Genomic DNA, 18,871 nt, shown 5'->3' with positions numbered 1-18,871 from the left:
TAATGCAGCTATTTTTAACATAATGACGGAAAATTAAGAGAAAGAAAAATAAGATTGGTGGGAAAAGAAGAAAAACTTCGTCAACTAGAAGAAACGAATCTCTATATCTCGCTTCTCGCAAGATCGTCAGATCGCTGATCGATTGAATGTGAAATAGAGGAAGAGTAATTATTCCAAAATATCTTTCGATCCCTTATCGTTCGCATAATTTGACGAGATTATTACTTTGTTCAGTATTCTTCACGCGAGAATCGAGATCAAGCTCCGGGAACAGCAACGAACAGTAACAGAAGCACGTGAAAAGAAGACGGCGCGCTTCCGCGTTTCATTGGAGAGAGGATCAGATGATGCCAACGAGACGATAAGAAAGCGGCGCTAGTGTTTTTTCGCAAAAGGTCGATAAGGCTCGACACGTGGTAGCACTGGCCGTACCGTCCAATACTGCCGCGGCGTCATGGAAAAGAGTCGTACGATTGGCGAAAGGGAAATTCGCAGCCCCGAACTCGTGCGGATGCCCGCTCTTCAGCATGCCTACCGCAAAGGAGGCGAGCCGTCACACAAAAGCAAGATGGAGGATCTCACAGTCGAAGTATGCGGCGAAAACGGAGCGTATTATAAGGTTCGTTCTGTGAAAAGTATACAAAAAAACAGGCGGAGGATTCGGGAAGCGAATAGCCGGAGCCACAGGCCGCGGCACAGTCGTAATATCGCGAAACTGGGGCCCGTACTTCGTGAATGCACGGCCCTCAAATGTTCGCGAGGTAACGCGGCTTCCTCCGACGCCATGTCTCGTTTGACAGGGCGTGATTTTCCTGCGGATCGCGTCGCCGCGCGTATCCACACGGTGGCCCGTCGATCTCCAGAGGCTCGCTCAGCGTGCCGCGAAGACGGCGCGCGACCCCGTAGCTGCGTGGCCCTCGCGCTCGCTCTCCCCTACCCCCCCTGAGGGAGTCGTGATTTTACATGCGACTGGCCTGCACGACTCGCTACACTCCTGATCTCCTCCAAAAGAACTCGTTACATATCCTGTGTGTGTTGCGTTTTTCAGGCCTTTGTCACCGATGTCTTTGACGACGAAGTTCTGGTAACTTTCGAGAATGAGTAAGTTCTACCCGCCAGACCACGTTTCGCGGGAGCTTGTATTTTTTTTGTCACCCCGACACAATGCCCTGCGCCAGCAACAGTGCATCGCGTCTTTGTGGAAGCTGTTAAATACCACTGCCTCATGATGTACCGATGCAATGATTTATTAGTAATAGCTTGTTGCTACCGGTTGCTTTATATTAACATGGCTGATAGAGACCCCATTTGTAATATTGCTTCATGTTTCCTGATGCAGCACGATATACTGTTGTTGGGAGGACTAAAAATGAAATTTTTGATTTGTTAACGATCTTAATGTGGAATATGAAATGGAAGTAATTATGAATATATGTTGATATGAATATTCTACAAACTGTTTATATACAGTATGTATTTGAATGCTAGTTTGTTGTACTACAATAATTATCAAAAACCATACTTCTTATTGTTAACGAAGTTTTTGAAGGATATAAATAACTTCTTTATGGCTTTATGGCTTTTACAATATATACAAAATATGATACAGTAAGCATAACTATACTATATAGACTAATCAAATTTGACATATTCTAGCTGGCAACCTGAAAGCAAGTTCCCATTTGCTCAAGTACGACTACCTCCAAAAGATGGTTCCAAAGCAGAATTTCAGGAGAACCAAGAGATTGAAGTATTCTCTAGATCTAATGATCAGGAAGCGTGGGGCTGGTGGAAAGCACTTATCAAGGTATTTAACAATGCATAGAGCAATCTGAAAATAATACTTATAAAAATATCAAAAACCTATTAATTACAAAGTCTTACATGATAAAATTTTAACATGTTTATTCAAATAATGAATTACTGAAAAACCAATTTAGCATTATATTATATTCCATTAAATTTCCTTTTTATAATTCTCTCTTTCTGTGATTCCTCAGATGAGTAAAGGAGGTTTTCAAGTAGTTGAATATTTGGGATGGGAATATACTTATACCGAAATTGTAGCTAGTGAGCGACTGAGAGCCAAAAATCCAAATCCCCCTATTGACAAAAACACATTTCACAAGATCGAAATTGAAGTACCTGAAGAACTCAGAGAATTGTAAGTAATTAAGAAGAACATATTTAGTTGCATTAAGTGATGACAGCTTTGATAGTTTTACATTATTGAATGTAGAAATAATTATAATATATTATGATGTGTGTTACAGTGCGAAAATGGATAATGCACACAAGGAATTTCAAAAAGCGATAGGGGCGGCAGTGTGCCGATATGTGCCTGAACGAGGAGTACTGCTGGCCATCTCCCGTCATGAAAATATACATCGTCACAGTAGCATGCTCCAAGAAATGCACTTTAGAAACTTATCGCAAAAGGTACATTAGTTTTCATCAAGATTAAACAAGATTAATTGTATCCAGAAAATTTTTATAAAATTATTTTTTTCATTTAGAATTACGCATCTTACTCTTATACTTTTTATCTACTTTTAAAGTGGCCAAGACAATTTTTTATAATAATCTTTTATAGCACAGAAAATTTATAGCACGAAGGATTTATGTATAATCGTATTTTTTTGTTTTGCATATTTCACAGGTACTCCTGTTGAAGAGAACAGAAGAAGCAGCACGTCAGCTTGAATCGACAAAACTTCAAACAATAGGGGGGTGAGTTATTGACATTTTTTCAATTTTGTAAATAACAAAAATCTTGTGAGATTGTTTACCTGCCCTTGTCCATATACTGTCCTGGTTACCATCCTGTCTGTGGTTTGCATTTACTGGCAGAAAATCAGATCACAAGATTTCTAATCACACGATTAATTGATATGTCCGCTTTAATATCACGTAACTTCATGAATGTAATTACATAGGCACATCATAAGTAGTGTTTACATACATCTTGTTTCTTTTTTTCTTTCACATATATATATCACGAATATAATTATAAATATAATATTCGACAAATTTAACACTTCTAAGGTCCGCATATAACTGTGTTTATTCGAACTTTTTCTTCTGTTATAACAAAACAAGTACAATAATGAATTCTGTGTGCACTATAATTCTTTTATCCTTGCGTTGTGGCAGATACCTTCCGCTAAAACATTAGATCATAAGCATGATCATATGCATCGCAGACACAATCATTACTAATTTTTCTTTTTTTTATTAATACATTTATTTTAAGGAGAGAATGCTATTTTAAGTATGCTAACTAAATATCTCGTATAATATAATAATTGACGAGTTATTCTAATCAAATTATGTCAAAGCATTATACCAAGGTATTTATAGAATTATTTATACAAGTATTCTCTGATCACTCCTTGAATTTATACTGCCTTTGAGCTTTTACTAATAATGCTAGATGCGCCCATAAATAGAAAAAATCTGATCTAATATATAAGTATATAGAGTACATATCTAGGTTAGGTCAGACATGTATTATTTGCATAACTTTGTTTAACATTAACAGGTGTAAACATCAGGATTGTTATTTAAGATATAATGATATATCTTATACATCTTAATAAAGTGTATATCATCTTTTATATACATACGTATGAGTAAAATATATATATTTATATATATATATATTTCTTATATATATATATATATATAAAGTTATATATATATATATATATATGTATAAAATTGAAATTTGTAATTATAATACAGGTATAGATAACTTTAAGGGGTTCGACGAATTTTACGTGAAAATTTGTGCAAATAAACTTAGAAGAAATAGTCTGTATTCAAGTGTCTGCATGCATTAATCAAGAGCAAACAGACAGAATGGCAGGGACATAGGATAGGGCCATCTTGTAATGAGTTTTCACTGAGTTACACCAGAGTTTCTTTCTCATTTCAGCAAATTTAGATCTTCAAACTTTATATATCAGCGTGTCTCAGACTTTGAGGCAGGAGTGAAAACAAATTCAAGGTGAGATCACAGCAGCGTGGTTTAGAATTAAGTTTAGCTTATTGTATGACCAAAGTATACACGATTACATTTTTCAAATGGAAAATAAATCTACACTTTAAACGTGCATGCTTCAGCGTTGTGTAGCATATATTCACTAAAATCCATGTGCTTCAAGTACACTGATATATATTATATATAAGATAATTATTTATATCTTTCTCCATTTATTATGTGCTGTGTAGTAAGATCTTATGTGATTGGTGAGGTAGCCAAACAAACATATACATGTAGCTGTGATCAGTTTTCGATTTCATTTTTTATTATTTATATATTAGGTAGATTCTTGATCCTATAATTTATCTTTTCTCAATAACGCTGGAACTTGGCCTGCCAATGTTTGAGAAACACTGATATATCCTATATCTCGCACATGTACTTATGCAAATGGTGGCTCTATCCCATGTGTTCTTATAAAAACGTGTATAAGATACACGTAAGAAGAAATTGCGGGAAACACTGCACTGATCAAAAATATACTTTGTTTTGAGAATATATTTATTTCGATTATAGGTTTTGATCATAGGCATTAATAATAACATGTCACCCTAAAATACTTCGTCGTATCTCAGATGATTAATTGCTATTTTCTTAGATAGTATATTGTTCCTTACTAAGTAAATTTAGCGGAAATTTTATGCCAATGGCTTTCTAAGAGAATAAAAACTGCCTGCTATTTACTATTTACTCCTACAATGTTTACAATATGACGACGAAAGTATCGTATTACAAATGAAATGTAATCACAGAATTTTTTGCTATCTCATCTTTACACAAATTAAATATCGACTTATGTATATATTTATATGAGAAAGAGTGAGATACTACAATACACGGTTTTAATTAATGGATGCATGTGATGTACACTTTATACCATTATACATCTGATCTTAATCCGAACCCCCTAGGTATAATTTAAGAAATATTTTAATTCGTCTCCCTTATGCTCCTAATACATACCCATATGTTGCATGGTTATTGTTTCATTTTCAGAAATATCACGTATAATACAAAATTGTCAGTTTTAAAAACATATTCAGCTTTGATAGAAATTCATTTGTATCTGCCAAAATGCAAGCCATTGACAAGGATTATTATTATACAAAAATGTATTACAATTTGCTTCACAATATAAATATATTTACAGCATGTTACAACAAGTTACATTCTAAAATGTAAATGATTATAGTAAACTAAAAGAATACATTGTACATTTCCTTTTAATTATAATTCAGAAATTAATATAGGGACTAGAGAGGAAAAATATCTATATAAAAATCTATATAAAATACTGAATAGGAAAAAATCTATATAAAATACTGAATAGGTATAAATGGATTTTAACATCCTAAAGATTATTCGTTTCGAGCAAAATTACAACAAAATGTAAAGTAAGTTTTTTATTTTATCTTTTTTTTTTTTTTATAGATATACTGACGAATTTAACGTCCGAGAGGATCTTATGGGACTAGCTATCGGTGCTCATGGTGCGAATATCCAACAAGCACGGAAAGTTGATGGCATTACAAATATAGAATTAGAAGAAAATTCGTGCACATTTAAGATATATGGAGAGGTAATAATAAAAAAGAACTTGTTTATAATATTTCTATAATGAGATTATTTTAGCGAAAATTTGTCAGCTTATATATTCATGTTAAAAGATACCTATAATTCATTATTAAGCTGATATGCAGAGTTTACGAGGTATCTTTCTTAATCACAGACACACGAAGCTGTTAAGAAAGCTAGATCTATGCTGGAATACAGCGAGGAATCTATACAAGTTCCACGGGTTTTGGTAGGGAAAGTAATTGGGAAAAATGGTCGTATTATCCAAGAAATTGTGGACAAGAGTGGTGTAGTAAGTATATTTTTATTATTGGTTGATGGTGTGATAAGTCTGTACGTTTTTATAATTGCTACTTTCAGAATTAATAACTCAGGTAGGGATTCTTGTCCGTTAACCAACATTGTCTGAAAAATGACTGAAAGCACATAAATTAATTTTCATTTTCAGTTGATACAATATGATTTTATTAGAATTATTAGATTTAGTACATAGATTACATGTAATGCTTTACAGATCCCCTACGTCTACTGATATATGTTTATCTCTCATGGTATGTAGCAATTGTCCAAAATGCTTAACCTGCGTTTTCGAGTAGAATGATTATTGTGGTCATATTTAAAGACGCTATAATCAAAATTACTGTAGCATTCAATTGAAAATGGAAGTTATAATTTATGAGGGGTTAGTTTATATATGATATACGTGCCTTCTTTGTTCTCGGTAGATAACAACTGGCTCGAGTGGGAATGTACATACTGATAGAGTAAGTATATCATTTTCTATTGTTTGTGATTTTATTCCACATCCAGTTCATTCAGTCAATCATTCGTATGTGTCTGGAAGCACTCGCAAATCTTACATGAACCACTCGGGCCAGTCTTTTTGTGTTGCAACAAGTAACTGCCGTTTCTCTTTACATGATTCGGCCTATATTCACATTTAGCGCTAAATGTGACCGTCTCATTCTGAGTGCTATTTATCTAAAAAGTTGCATTCAGTACTACTATAAGCCGGTAATTATACGGCCAAGTTTAACGCTAAATTTACATCGTGAATATGGACCTTAATGTATACATGCATCATGAGTGATACTTGATGCATAGATCATTCCATGTCCATGCATTTGTTTTTTGTCATCGATTACTTTTTTGTAAAACCAATCTTGTTTCAAAATATGCCTTCTCGATCTGTTTGATTCGTTACAAGCACTTGTGAATAATTGAGAATATATTACGTAGCATTCGTATTATTATTATGAGTAGACAAAAAATGTTTCATGATGAAAATTTTGTTTTATAACAATAAATTTTAAATATATATCGTGGATAGGGTTACATAAATATTAGAGATTATGTAATTAAATTATGAACATAACAATTGACATGATTCTTCTAAGTGCTTTATAACTTTGAAATTTGGTTACAAATTGTTACATTTATAATTATGAAAACATTTATCTCCTGTAATGACAGAAGAGCATTCCATTTGAAAAAAAAGTTCTTTAAATTTGTCTGCCCACTCATCTAAACGAAAGCTGTAATTATACATACACAGTATAATTATCACGTGGCTAATAGAAATGTATAATTGTAATATATTGCCTAGAAACGTTACATGAAGATGGTAAAGAGTTTGAAAAATTGATTTCCTAAAAAAAACAGTGTATGTATACTCCGTATGATAAAGAATATTTAAGCAAATTTCACAGACTAATCAACAATCGATGGAAATGACAAACGCCGGTGACTGAAAACTGATGGTATGGATATGAAATACGATTAAATATGTCATTCTGGGTAATTCATATTGCTTTAAAGCGCATCAAAAGCGCAATTTTAATAACTACGAATTTCAGGTAAGGGTAAAAATAGAAGGAGACAACGAACCGCAGCCAACGATTCCACGGGAAGAGGGTCAGGTGCCCTTTGTCTTTGTTGGCACTGTTGAAAGTATCGCCAATGCCAAAGTTTTATTGGAATATCACTTGGCGCACTTAAAGGTATACTTATGCGTCGTATCAGCATATATAGTATAAGAAAAATGTGTATAACTTAAAATCTATCGTGCAATATTTGCCAGAATATGTCTCAAAATTTGTTAATGTATTGTAAACTCGTTTACATGCGATGTTCTCTCTGCATATTATCTCTGAAAACAAAAGCTCCAACATCAACTTTCCGATATACATATTGGATAATCAGAGAATATAAAGCAAAGCTGTAAATAGGAATTGAATCTGAATACCGAATGTTTGTATCGATTTATTGATTTATATTGCAGGAAGTGGAACAACTGCGACAAGAAAAACTGGAAATTGATCAACAACTACGAAGCATGCATGGGTCAACTACAGGACCGATGCCCAACTTTCCTCCTACAAGACGAGGAATGGTTGCAGGACCAGAAGAAGGCGTCAGCGGTCGTGGTGGTCGCGGTGGTCAATCACGAGGACGTGGCTCCCGGGGTAGAGCGCCCACCAGACACAACGCCGGTACTATTGCTGATTACATTTATTGTGTAAAGCACTTGTGCAAATATATAATTAAAAGAAGGACATCATCATTTGCTAAAATATTGAAACAAACAACTGCGAGTGCTTAATATAATTTTAAAATTTTCTATAAAGGTTCTATAGAGATTTTCTATTTTGCAAAAATAACAAATTGTCGTTTGCGCTTCGTATATTATAACTTACAAATGTGACCACCAAATATTCACCACCTGTGATCAGTACTGAACTTTCCATTTATACTTTGTTAGCTATCGGTGATCTTTATACAGTGAATATTAAGATATATATAATATGCAATTATTCTTACGTTTACAAACTTATAACCATGTTTAATAATAAGAGTGTAACAGACAAAATATACATCGGTAATTCAGACAGATTAATATTTTTATTTATTAAGATTTTCAAAATTGTTACATGTGCATATTATGGTAAGTCTTGCCAAAATTAGCATGAATGGAAAGTCAGCTGAAGTACGTTTGGCGGTGAGCGTGTTAATCAATCAATAGGATATAAAGTGCAAGTAGAGCTATCTTACTCTGACATCGCACACGTGCACATGTTAAATGTTTCACGCTTTGTCTTCAGGATTGCGTAGAGATACAATGGACAGCAGTGAAGATCGTGTCCGGGACTTACCACCGAGAGGTGGTCACCAGGGAGGTGCCGGTAATTCAGGGTATATGAGTGGCAGGCAAGGTCGTCCTACAACTCAACGTAGAGATCGTAGAGACGAACGCCGTCGCACTACCGACGATGAAGACACTGTTTTAGACAGCCAAGATGTTTCGAGCATTGATAGAGGTAATAACATTAATCGGTTAAAATAATGACACGTGTTGATTGTGCAATCGTAACCGTTTCGTCCTAAAGATGACAACGTGGCGCATTAGAACGCTTTGAGATAGCATGAACTGTGAGGCAAACTCTTGTGACCATCTAACACTACATAATGTTGTTTCGTCGAAATTTTACTCTAATGCATGCTACTAACGTATGCAGTGCAGCTTTCGCAGCCTGTGATTAAATCTACACACCTCTTAAGTGTCAGCTTCCATTACGAGTCGAACAGATGGTCACAATGGTTTGTGTATGTATAGAGTCAGTATCGAGTGTGGAGGGTGGACCTAAAGGGATAAGACGAAGACGGCTTCGACGCTCCCGACAACGAAGCACAACTCCGACGAATATTCAGACAGGTAATGTCATGGCACAGGTAATTCTAAGTTTTTAGGCTTGCGTGATATTTCTTTAGGACGATCGGTTTGTCTCGAGTTCAGTATCTGTAGTACGAAGTATCATGTTTGTCGGCAGATCGAACACGCTCGTATATTCGATAACATTCAGAGTTAATCTATGCATTTGTTTAGGCAGCAATGCCGGACCGTGCGACCAGTCAACAATAAACAGCAAGGAAGGAACACCCGCGAATGACGTCTCTGTGTCTAACAGTTCCCAAGGACCTAAAGGCCAAAGAGAACATCGGTCTCGTCCTCCTCGTATGCAACAGAGCAATAAGCCTAAGGAAGCTCTGGTTAATGGTACCAGTGGCTAAGCAACCGTTGCGGCTAACGATTGCTACTATAACGTTACTACGTTACACCTAAAGAGAGCTATTAACACCCAGCACGTAACATGACGCATACCGACGCAAGGACTACACGATTATGGAACGCGACATGATTAGTCTACGCTCGTTGTTAAGACTGTTTGCTACCGATAAGAATACGACAGTTGTTTAAGAAATCGTCATTCTCCTTAAACACATTTAAGGACACATATTAATATCCATGCATGGTTTAGTTTAATGATGGTAATTACGCTGTCATGTTTGATATATGGATACATTCATTGGGAGAAATAGGAGATAGAATTTGGTAAGAAGGATTCCCTGATTGTGAAACTGTGCCTCATTTTTATACCGAGCTCCTAACTTACGTGGCAGTGCATCGGATATACCGTGAGCGCAGTACACGGTACATCTTGGTCACTCGTTAACGTTTAACGATCCGATATTAGGCTGGATATTCGCGGCTCGTACGTCAATTAATCGCTCTGAGTAGGTTTCATCTAGATATGTCGCTTAGTACTTACAAATAATTCGATATATATTTGTAGAAACGCGAATCTCTCTCTATCTCAACCAGAAAAATGCCATCACGAGTTGATTTCTTTCACTCGGTAGCGTTAATTTAACCAACTATTCGACGTACTTTCTCTGATATAAGTGCTACGTATTAAAATAAAATGCTTTAATTATTTTATTGACAACTTTGCTACTACTGATGACACTTACTGTCGGGAATGATCCTGCGAAAACCCAAAAAAAAAAAAGAAATGATACCGATAGGAACGCGACATAACTACGATGTAACTCGATGTGTGGTGCGAAGAAAATGGATTTCCGTTGTTAATCGTAACAATGGTAGGCGGCAGCTGTAAGAAATTCTGGTTCAAAGATATTCCCAATGATGTTCCTTTCTATTTACTTGAGAAAATTGAGTTTTTGATTTACAATTATTAGTAGAGTTATTTAACGACACTAGAATTTTATGTTTCAATGCTGAGTGTTGATTAATAATATCATGATGATTACAAAAACGACATTCGGATATAAAAAGAACACGGTCAGATGTGCACAAGGAGTCGGTTTTTATTTCCGAATACACTTCTCACGTAATTTAGTCTTTCCTCTTTTTTTTTCTTTTTTCCTCTCTTTTCTTCTCCTTTTTTTTTTATTTTACTACAGTCTAAGCATACTATATCAAACTTTAGGATTTGATATAAAGTTCGTTTCTGCATTGTTTCGCATGATTTAAAAAGAAAGTAAACGTATACTTAGTAATACCAATGTATGATGTGCCAGAGAAGGAATGATACATGTTTTATGATATCTAGCTAAAGTGCAGACTTAGCGCATACCTTTATTACTATAATACTACTTAGTCGAAATGTGGATGTCTGAACAAATAAACTAGCTTTACTATACTAAGCTATAAAATAGATATGATCAATTGTTTTAAATTGATTATCAATGCTATTAAAAATTAGTTATCAATTTAAAACAGTTGTCTCTTCTTCCGGATATGACAACAACTAATCGGACATGTCTCATGAATTTTGCAAAAACACACGGCGGTTGATGCAATATATTGACACCTACCAAAACAGCTGCCATTTTATCTGAATATTCTTATGGCAGCCAAAAAAACTGAGATATCCCCCACCTTGCTTGTTTCAGATACATTTGTATTGATTGCAATTTGTGCATAATTTAAGAATAAAACATTTCTGTACATAGACTGGCCATTGGTATGGTGAACCTTGGATTCTCCCTGATACAAACAGTGCGAAATATTTTCCCCACAAAATTACATGAAACCTTCCACACTCCTCGCATTGTCCTCTGGAACTCGGTTAATTTTCAGAATAGTGGCGAATTTGAAATCTTCCTAAGTAGAAATAGTCATAAACAGTTGAGTGTATTTTAAAACAATAACTTACATATCTTTACGTTTGTCTAGTTGCTTAGTTATCTTGTGTTTCGAATAAAAGAACTTTCTATTATGTTCATTACAAAACTTGTAATAAAATTTAAGCTTTCGACTACACGGCTCAATCAAAGTGCGAACTCTTTCTCTAAGTAATCAATTTCGTGAGAAACTAAAAGCGATTGGGTTGCTAATTCGCTGCGTCGACCAATTGCTGTTCGTGCTTGTATAAATTGGAAATTGGAGTTTCAGGTACAGAAACGAGACCGCATCAAGTGTCTCTCAGCGGCAACGGTTAATGCAATCCCAGATTTCCGCCAAGGCCTTGCTCTTTCCGCCATTGGGCCAATCTGATGGCGTACCATCCCTGAAATAGAAGTACACATTTTAATACGGTATATTATTATCATTGCACTGTAAAACTTCGCTCTACTCGATCCCACTGGCCCTTCCTTCTCACATTGTGTCTGTTATGTGCCATAGTCTTGGAATGTATCTTCTACTCACCTCGACGTCAGCCTCGGAAAGACCCGTTTCAGCTGCGAGCAGTACAACGTCCGCGGTATGAGGCGCTCTTGGCCATCTGTTAAACTGCTCTTGAAGAACAGCTTCCTGATCCACTGTCAGACGAATCACTCGAGTGCCGGCTTCTCGTGTAGGATATCGCGTTGGGTAAGACTTCAGCATGTTTCTTCTATGGAAAGAAAATATATGGAAAATCAACGAATAAAAAAGGGGAAGGATATTAATAATAATAGGATATTGCGTTAATTTTTGTGCGATTTATTTAATAAAAAGGATTTATTTAATAAGATTATTTTTTATTAAATTTTACTTAATAAGAGAGAAATTAATATATAGTTGTGTGTGCGCGATAACTCTCATGTAATTGAAACATTAGACAATTTTTGTCCTACTGTGGAACCTCTTTTCAGTAAATGATAACAAACAAAAGATGAGGTATAATTGTTATATCGTTTAAACTTGTCTGATCTTTTTATCGTTTGTATTATTCAAACAATATAACGATTGTATCGTTATTGCATACATAACATTTACTCTAACACAATTTATTTTTCTGTAAAATATTAAGTAAAGGAGAGAATATTTCCCTCTTTGTTGTAAAAGAAATACATTTTTTTCATGCAAAAATATAAGACTAAAAACAAACAAAATAAAAAGATATAGGAGAAGGAGAGAAACCAACTTTTATATTCAAGAACCAGAAGATCAATTTTACATTCCTCTTTAATATTCCACGTATTAAAAGAATCTAAGTTATTAACGCATGAAGATCATCGCTCGGCTCTTGTTATCTACTTTGTAGAATCGATGAATTTAATAAGACCGATGGCGAGAGAGGAGGGGGACGGGGGAACACAAAGATGCAGCGAGTGAGAATCGATGCGGTAGAGCAACAGCGCGCAATACCAATACAAGCGGAAAGAGTGGGAAAAAGACAAATCGGAGAGAAGTATCGCTTTTGTTACCGATAACCTTTGTCTTTCTTTCTCTTTCTCTCTTTCTCTTTCCCTCCCTCCCTCCCTCCCTCCCTTTTCCCATAACTGTACTTTATTATCCTATTTGTTCTGTATCGCGTTTCCGCGCTATTTCACGCGTCATTAAACGTTGATTCTCAACGCGAGATCGTGAGTCAGGAGCTTGTGTTTTGTTCGTGTTTAACGGATACCCCCTAAAACGATACCGCCGCTATAAAATTCCTTCGGGCTCGATGCTGAACGAGGAAAGAGCGACGGTAATAATAGTATAGTAATTGCAGCGACAAAAGAGCAGTGATTCATCGTGCAACGTGCCGGGAATATGGGGTCTCCTATATTGCCATTTGGAGCGACTAACGCGCGCGCTGCCCTGTCATAAGACAGGCGTTTGCGGCCAAATCGGCTCTCTCTTACATAATGAATTCTCGTTACAACAGAGCCGCGCGGCTCTATGACGGCGCATAATCGAGAGGAGCGCGCGAGTTTACGTAGCGTCTCAGAACCAGTTGGCGTCCTTCCTTAACCTTCCGTCGAGCGCAACTGACACGTTTTACATGTTACATTCCCTAGTAGCGCGCGTGTTGGTTTTACATACATTTTCTAAACGTATTCTAACGTTTTATAATCGTTTGTAAAACGCCTCGGAAACATTTCTAAACAGCACATGCTACCTAGGTACAGGTTATCTTATAAATTACAAATATAACTATAAATAGAAATAAATCATTCTTATCTAAATTATTAATAAATTATTATTTTAATTAATTATTTTTAGATTATTAATAAATATCTCTCTCTAAGGCTGATAAGAGCCGATCGGATGCAGAAGTTCCTAACTGACGCAATATCTTTTTTCTTTTTATTCAACACATACAGAAATATAAAAGGTTGTATAACTTGTTAATTGGACAACATATGGAGGAAGTTTTCCTCTGATCGATAACATTAGAAGCGAATAAACGCATGCCCAAAGTTCTTGCGTACCATGTTGAAATAAAAAGATATTTGTGTGAAAAAATACTTCAGGTCGCTAGAACATACTTGTAAAATCCTTCGAACACTATGCTTAAACCTTGAAAGTCGTAACATGATCGTAATATGAGATTGGTCATATGGGATGATTGCGCATGCGCAGATTAGGTCTCACATTACAATCATATTTTATGGCCGTTGATTGGTTGTCAAGGGAGAAGCATGTCCGGAGCATTTTACAAGTACATTCTAGCGACCTGAGGTATTCTTTTATGCATATTTCTTTTTATTTGGAGATGGCACGCAAGAATTTTCAGCGTGTCATTTCTCGGCTATGTGGCGTCACAATCAAATATGGTCGCGACGAGCACTCAGGGGCTTAATATTTACAACACATTCTACGTTTAACAGGAAGATAATGAATCTCTTAATAATTATTAAAGAACAAATTCTCCTGTTGGCTACTAGATGCAGCACGAAACTCATTGAAACAACATAATGTTACAGCCAACTATACAAAAAGAAAAAAACCAACGCGAATAAAAGGAAAGACGACGTTCTCCCTGAGTGAATTCAAGAAATCGAATCGAGATCTGAAAATTTCGTGGACTCGATTACGTAAAATGGAAAAATTTTGACGGAATCGACGTGAGGATTTGTTTCTTTTCATCTATTGAGACTACTGTGTAAGTAAATCTGACTCGTGTGATGCGTATGTTATGCTCAAATATTAAATTATCTTCCCATAATTTAACTCGCATTTATATCCAGCTTTTTACAGGCCCTTCATTTTTCAAAAACAAAAAGAAAGAAATATTTTGTTGACACTATTTTTCTTTGTAATAAAATCGGCATGTAAAAAAGAAAACATTTTTTCAGATGCCTTTCTAATTTAGCTCCTTTGTTGTAATTACACGCTTGACAAAAAATTAATTCTCATAAGAAGTTTCGAGTTATTGTCTATTAGCGATCGTCATAACCAAAACAATGGTCATCGTCGCTTAATTGGACCGTATCGTCGGATGTGATCGAATAAGGAGGTGCGTTCATTCGCGACAAATGGTTCTTAGCGGTAGCCACGCGATCGTGGATAGGTAAGCCAAACGGTAAAAATAACACGACATTGACCCAACATCAGGGTCCGCAGGATTTTGGATACGTTTCAAGAGCATGGCGACACACTTGCGAAATAGATCAAAGAGACTGACGAAATCTGCAATAAACAGTCTGCGCCACGTGCGTGGGCTCGAGGAAGGACGCATTCGAAGGAAAAGGCGGGACGAACGAAAACGAACGAAAACGCGACGGACGATGTTTTTCACGAGTGAATTCAAAAAATTGAAGCGATCTAAAAGTCCCGGAAATTTCGAAAGAGTCCAACGTGAGGACTCTTCTGCTTTTTAATCCATTGAGACTACATAACAACTGATTCGTGATTTATTACTCGTGTCGGGATATGATAACAAGTCAGACTTGAGATGATTTTCTGCGTGCGGGAATGGATAATTTATTTTTAAAAAGAACTCCGTTGAATATTGTTATTTGATAAAAGTTATATCAAGCTGTGACGTTTGTATACCTTCAAAATAGTATATCGTGTGAAAAGCTCTATTTAAATCGCGTTTGCTTCTAGAACGCCAAAGCCAAAGAGGAGCATTTATTTTAGAACCGGGAATTAATAAAAGTCGAGTGTAAATTTTCAAGCGTTTGTTAAAAGTACATAAAATTAAATTTATACCTTGAAGAACAAGTTTTTCATGAATAGTTGGCGACAATGTAATATCATTTTTCCCCGCCAATATATTTTCGAACGATTGCTACTTGTAGTCTTGAGTTGTGAGTTGAAACATAATTGTATTCTATAAATTGTCACTAGTCGATGAATGACTGTTGAAGATTGCTTTGGACAAATTTTCGTGGTCGCAAAAATGACATTATCGATCATCTTGGTCATCTGATATAAACATTTGAATATTCAACATGTAATAAAGTATTAATTTTCTATTAAAACATTTTTTTAATATTTTAAATATTTTTTGCTATATATTTCGATATCTTTGCGAAACTGCATTTCTGCAGTCATCTCTTATCCTAATTTGATACAAAATTTATCGACAGGGGATTATTAAAGAACGAAATCTTTCAATTACGCTAAATCTCATAGGACCCAATGGTCTTTAGTAGAGATGTGCGAATCAAAAATTTTTACGTCGAATCGAATCTCATTTTTTAAATTCGAATCGAATCAAATCATTAAAAAATTTAACATGACTATTAAACAATTGCAAATAATGATGAAAGATTTTAATATGAAAAGGAATATTGATATTGTAATTTCATCTTAAAGTAAAATATATATTTAAATATTTAAAGTAATTTATAATTAAGTTATTAATTATAAGTTAAGTTAATTACAAGTTAAGGGTTCAAACATACAGGCCCAGATGGCCCGTTTTGTAGCAGCTGATGCACGCAAACGATAATGTATTTGATTCCTATTCGTATTATTCGGATTCGAATAGTTCGCACATCTCTAGTCTTTAGTTTTACCTCGTTAATGACATCGCTTAACTCACAACAAGTCAATTATCAATCTACTTAATAAGTGTTTAAAAATGTATGCTCGACTTTTATTATTTCATGATAAAAATTTTCATCCAATTTCATCATTTTTTTACGATGAAATAATTTCTATCGTTTGCATCGGGTATTTCAATTTCCGCGAACGCTGAGGCGATAAATGTTGCTCTCTAGCTCCGACGTTCGAGAAATGAATACGGACTCACGGAAGTACAACTTTTTTCCATTTTATCGATTGCGCAGGCGTTGTCCGCGGCGTTGAAACTGGCTCGATGGTGCAAACACGATGAATCGATCGGAACACTACCGGTTGAATTGCCGGGCGAGAACGAACAGTTTTTTCGCAAGTGACGGTTTCCCTGGTAAACATCCCGTGGCTGTTGCAAGATGAGGCGTAGGCGACGCGGCGTTACGAACGCCCCGAGGCCGTTGTTGGAACGGCCGGAATGTTAAACTTGACCTACAGATCGAATCGCATACCAAGTAAGTAGAGACGCGGACTCGTTTATCGAGGACGACTCCTGATCGCGCGGCTTTGATCTTAATTCAGAAATGTTTGCGCGCCGAGGCGTAACTACGTCTACGCGGCGGCCGTCGATCATCGCGCGATCGATGCGCGCGCACTCGCGCGTCCCCTTGGCGCGTCGTCTTGAGACAACCGCCGGGGATTTACACCGAGAGAGTGCCACTTTAACTAATTTTCTTTTTCTCCGCTTTTCTCTTTTGCTCGTTCTAATCGGCCGATTTTACCGCGAGCGGACGCGAATGGACTACCATCGCGAGCAGCTGAAAATTATACGGTGAACTCGGAATGTATATTTTGTAACGGAGCTCCGCGCTTTCTTCGTCACCATTCTCGTGCACGGAAGGTACGACGTAGAATATGCACGGCGTCGTGTCCCGAAAATAAGCCGCCAAGCATTAGAAATTATACTTATCTGAAGGATGAGGAAAGGAAATATAAATACGTTTTCGAATATACGTTTGCTTTCTTACCTATAGCTTCTCTACTTCCTTCCCTTTGTCGTGCACTCGAAGCAATTCGATCAGTCGAAACGACTCGAATTGAATTAAACTCAATTTCAGAGCTGCGTACGACGAACTATCCTGATTCTTTCGGCAAATTTTTTACCGTTTTTTTAGAGCCGCGGTTTTATATCTATAGGGTACATTGAGTTGCAAGACGGATTGAATATTTTTTTATGGATGTAGTTCCGAATCCAGCCGATAATTAATATATTCTAGTGTTATTAGGAAATTGATGTATTTTCTATATATAATAATTATAAAATATTGTAATTAAGAAAATTAATTTATATTTTTATTTATTAGAATGTAAATTTATAAACATTATTTTCTATAAACATTCCGCAAAATTCTTTGGTTATATTTTGAATTTTAAAGAATTTCATCAATCTGTTAGATAATGAAATGAAAATGTCACGCAATCTATTTTTAAACATTAAACTTGTAAATACCTAGAACAAATATAATAAATATTTCATAATTTGATATTATTTCTTTATATTAAAATTTAATTTAATTAATTTATAATTAATTTAATTATTTTATATAATTTATATATATATTATCTATATGAAAAAAAATCGTACATATATACAGTTCTTATATAAACTAAATAAACTGAACAAAATATTCCTATACTATTTTGCGAATAACCACATAAAATTTTGAATTATTAATCAAAGAAGATTTGTGAATGAACTTGCGCGATCTGTTAAACTTATATAATTTGTTAATGTTAAATTATGATGACAAATCAGTTAAATGGGTTATAATAGGTTGTGGGAGAAAAATATACGACACTACATATCTTATTTAGACAATTCTTTTTACTATAGTTTGTTTACGTTCCGTTGTTGCGGATGTTTGCGGAATTCGAGCTTCACGTTCACAAATTATCACTTACGTCAAATATATCATATATGTAAATAAATTTTGATATTTATGTTTGACAGATATGTTCCTAATTCATAAAAGAAGAGCTTCATTTATCTGTCCGTAATTATACCGAAACCGTAATTATATGTATTGCTAAACTTATATACATATCATAACCTATATACAAGATGTCCCATTTAAAAAAACGCACCTCAATAATTCTTCAACGAAACATTTTCAACAAAAATGTTTCGGAAAAAAGTTGTATGATTTCAAGGAAATCATAAAACAACT

At 35.3% G+C, this 18,871-nt stretch overlaps 2 protein-coding genes and 1 long non-coding RNA gene across 11 annotated transcripts in view; 2 read left to right on the top strand and 1 right to left on the bottom strand.

Moving 5' to 3' along the window:
* The first annotated feature begins 438 nt into the window (after positions 1-438).
* Positions 439-10,467, top strand: Fmr1 (synaptic functional regulator FMR1). Of its 7 annotated transcripts, none has more exons than XM_011144285.3 (15): positions 439-619; positions 1,049-1,101; positions 1,657-1,807; positions 2,001-2,164; positions 2,274-2,439; positions 2,660-2,730; positions 3,938-4,009; positions 5,477-5,624; positions 5,775-5,912; positions 6,346-6,384; positions 7,477-7,620; positions 7,902-8,112; positions 8,722-8,937; positions 9,234-9,332; positions 9,508-10,467. In XM_011144285.3, the coding sequence occupies exons 1-15, from the start codon at positions 455-457 to the stop codon at positions 9,537-9,539; spliced, it is 1,869 nt and encodes a 622-aa protein (XP_011142587.2). In that variant the 5' UTR covers positions 439-454; the 3' UTR covers positions 9,540-10,467. The 7 variants fall into 7 exon arrangements, with proteins under 7 accessions (XP_011142587.2, XP_019697825.1, XP_011142583.3 ...); XM_011144280.3 differs by having other exon boundaries at positions 458-619; positions 9,504-10,467; XM_019842266.2 differs by lacking the exon at positions 9,234-9,332 and having other exon boundaries at positions 443-619.
* A 301-nt stretch (positions 10,468-10,768) lies between these two features.
* LOC105185061 (homeodomain-only protein) overlaps positions 10,769-18,871 on the bottom strand; it is a 33,825-nt gene continuing 25,722 nt past the window's right edge. The window contains exons 1-3 of one of the 3 annotated variants that reach the window (XM_011144289.3): positions 17,156-17,275; positions 12,132-12,318; positions 10,769-11,991 (exon numbers count right to left, since the gene is read on the bottom strand). In XM_011144289.3, coding sequence (XP_011142591.1) covers positions 11,920-11,991; positions 12,132-12,311 — 252 coding nt within the window. In that variant the 5' untranslated portion in view covers positions 12,312-12,318; positions 17,156-17,275 and the 3' untranslated portion in view covers positions 10,769-11,919. Of the gene's footprint in view, positions 11,992-12,131; positions 12,319-16,881; positions 17,276-18,871 lie in introns of those variants that run through there. The other 2 variants (XM_011144287.3, XM_011144288.3) reach the window with 2 other exon arrangements.
* Positions 12,818-17,135, top strand: LOC109504012 (uncharacterized). The gene is made up of 5 exons (XR_002162835.2): positions 12,818-13,798; positions 13,899-14,781; positions 14,975-15,135; positions 15,234-15,476; positions 16,919-17,135. It is a non-coding gene; the product is annotated as an uncharacterized LOC109504012 (long non-coding RNA).

Source organism: Harpegnathos saltator, unplaced genomic scaffold, assembly GCF_003227715.2.
Source record: "Harpegnathos saltator strain DR-91 unplaced genomic scaffold, Hsal_v8.6 scaffold228, whole genome shotgun sequence".
NCBI classification, from domain to species: Eukaryota; Metazoa; Arthropoda; class Insecta; order Hymenoptera; family Formicidae; genus Harpegnathos; species Harpegnathos saltator.
This window is presented reverse-complemented; position numbering and strand designations above follow the sequence as displayed.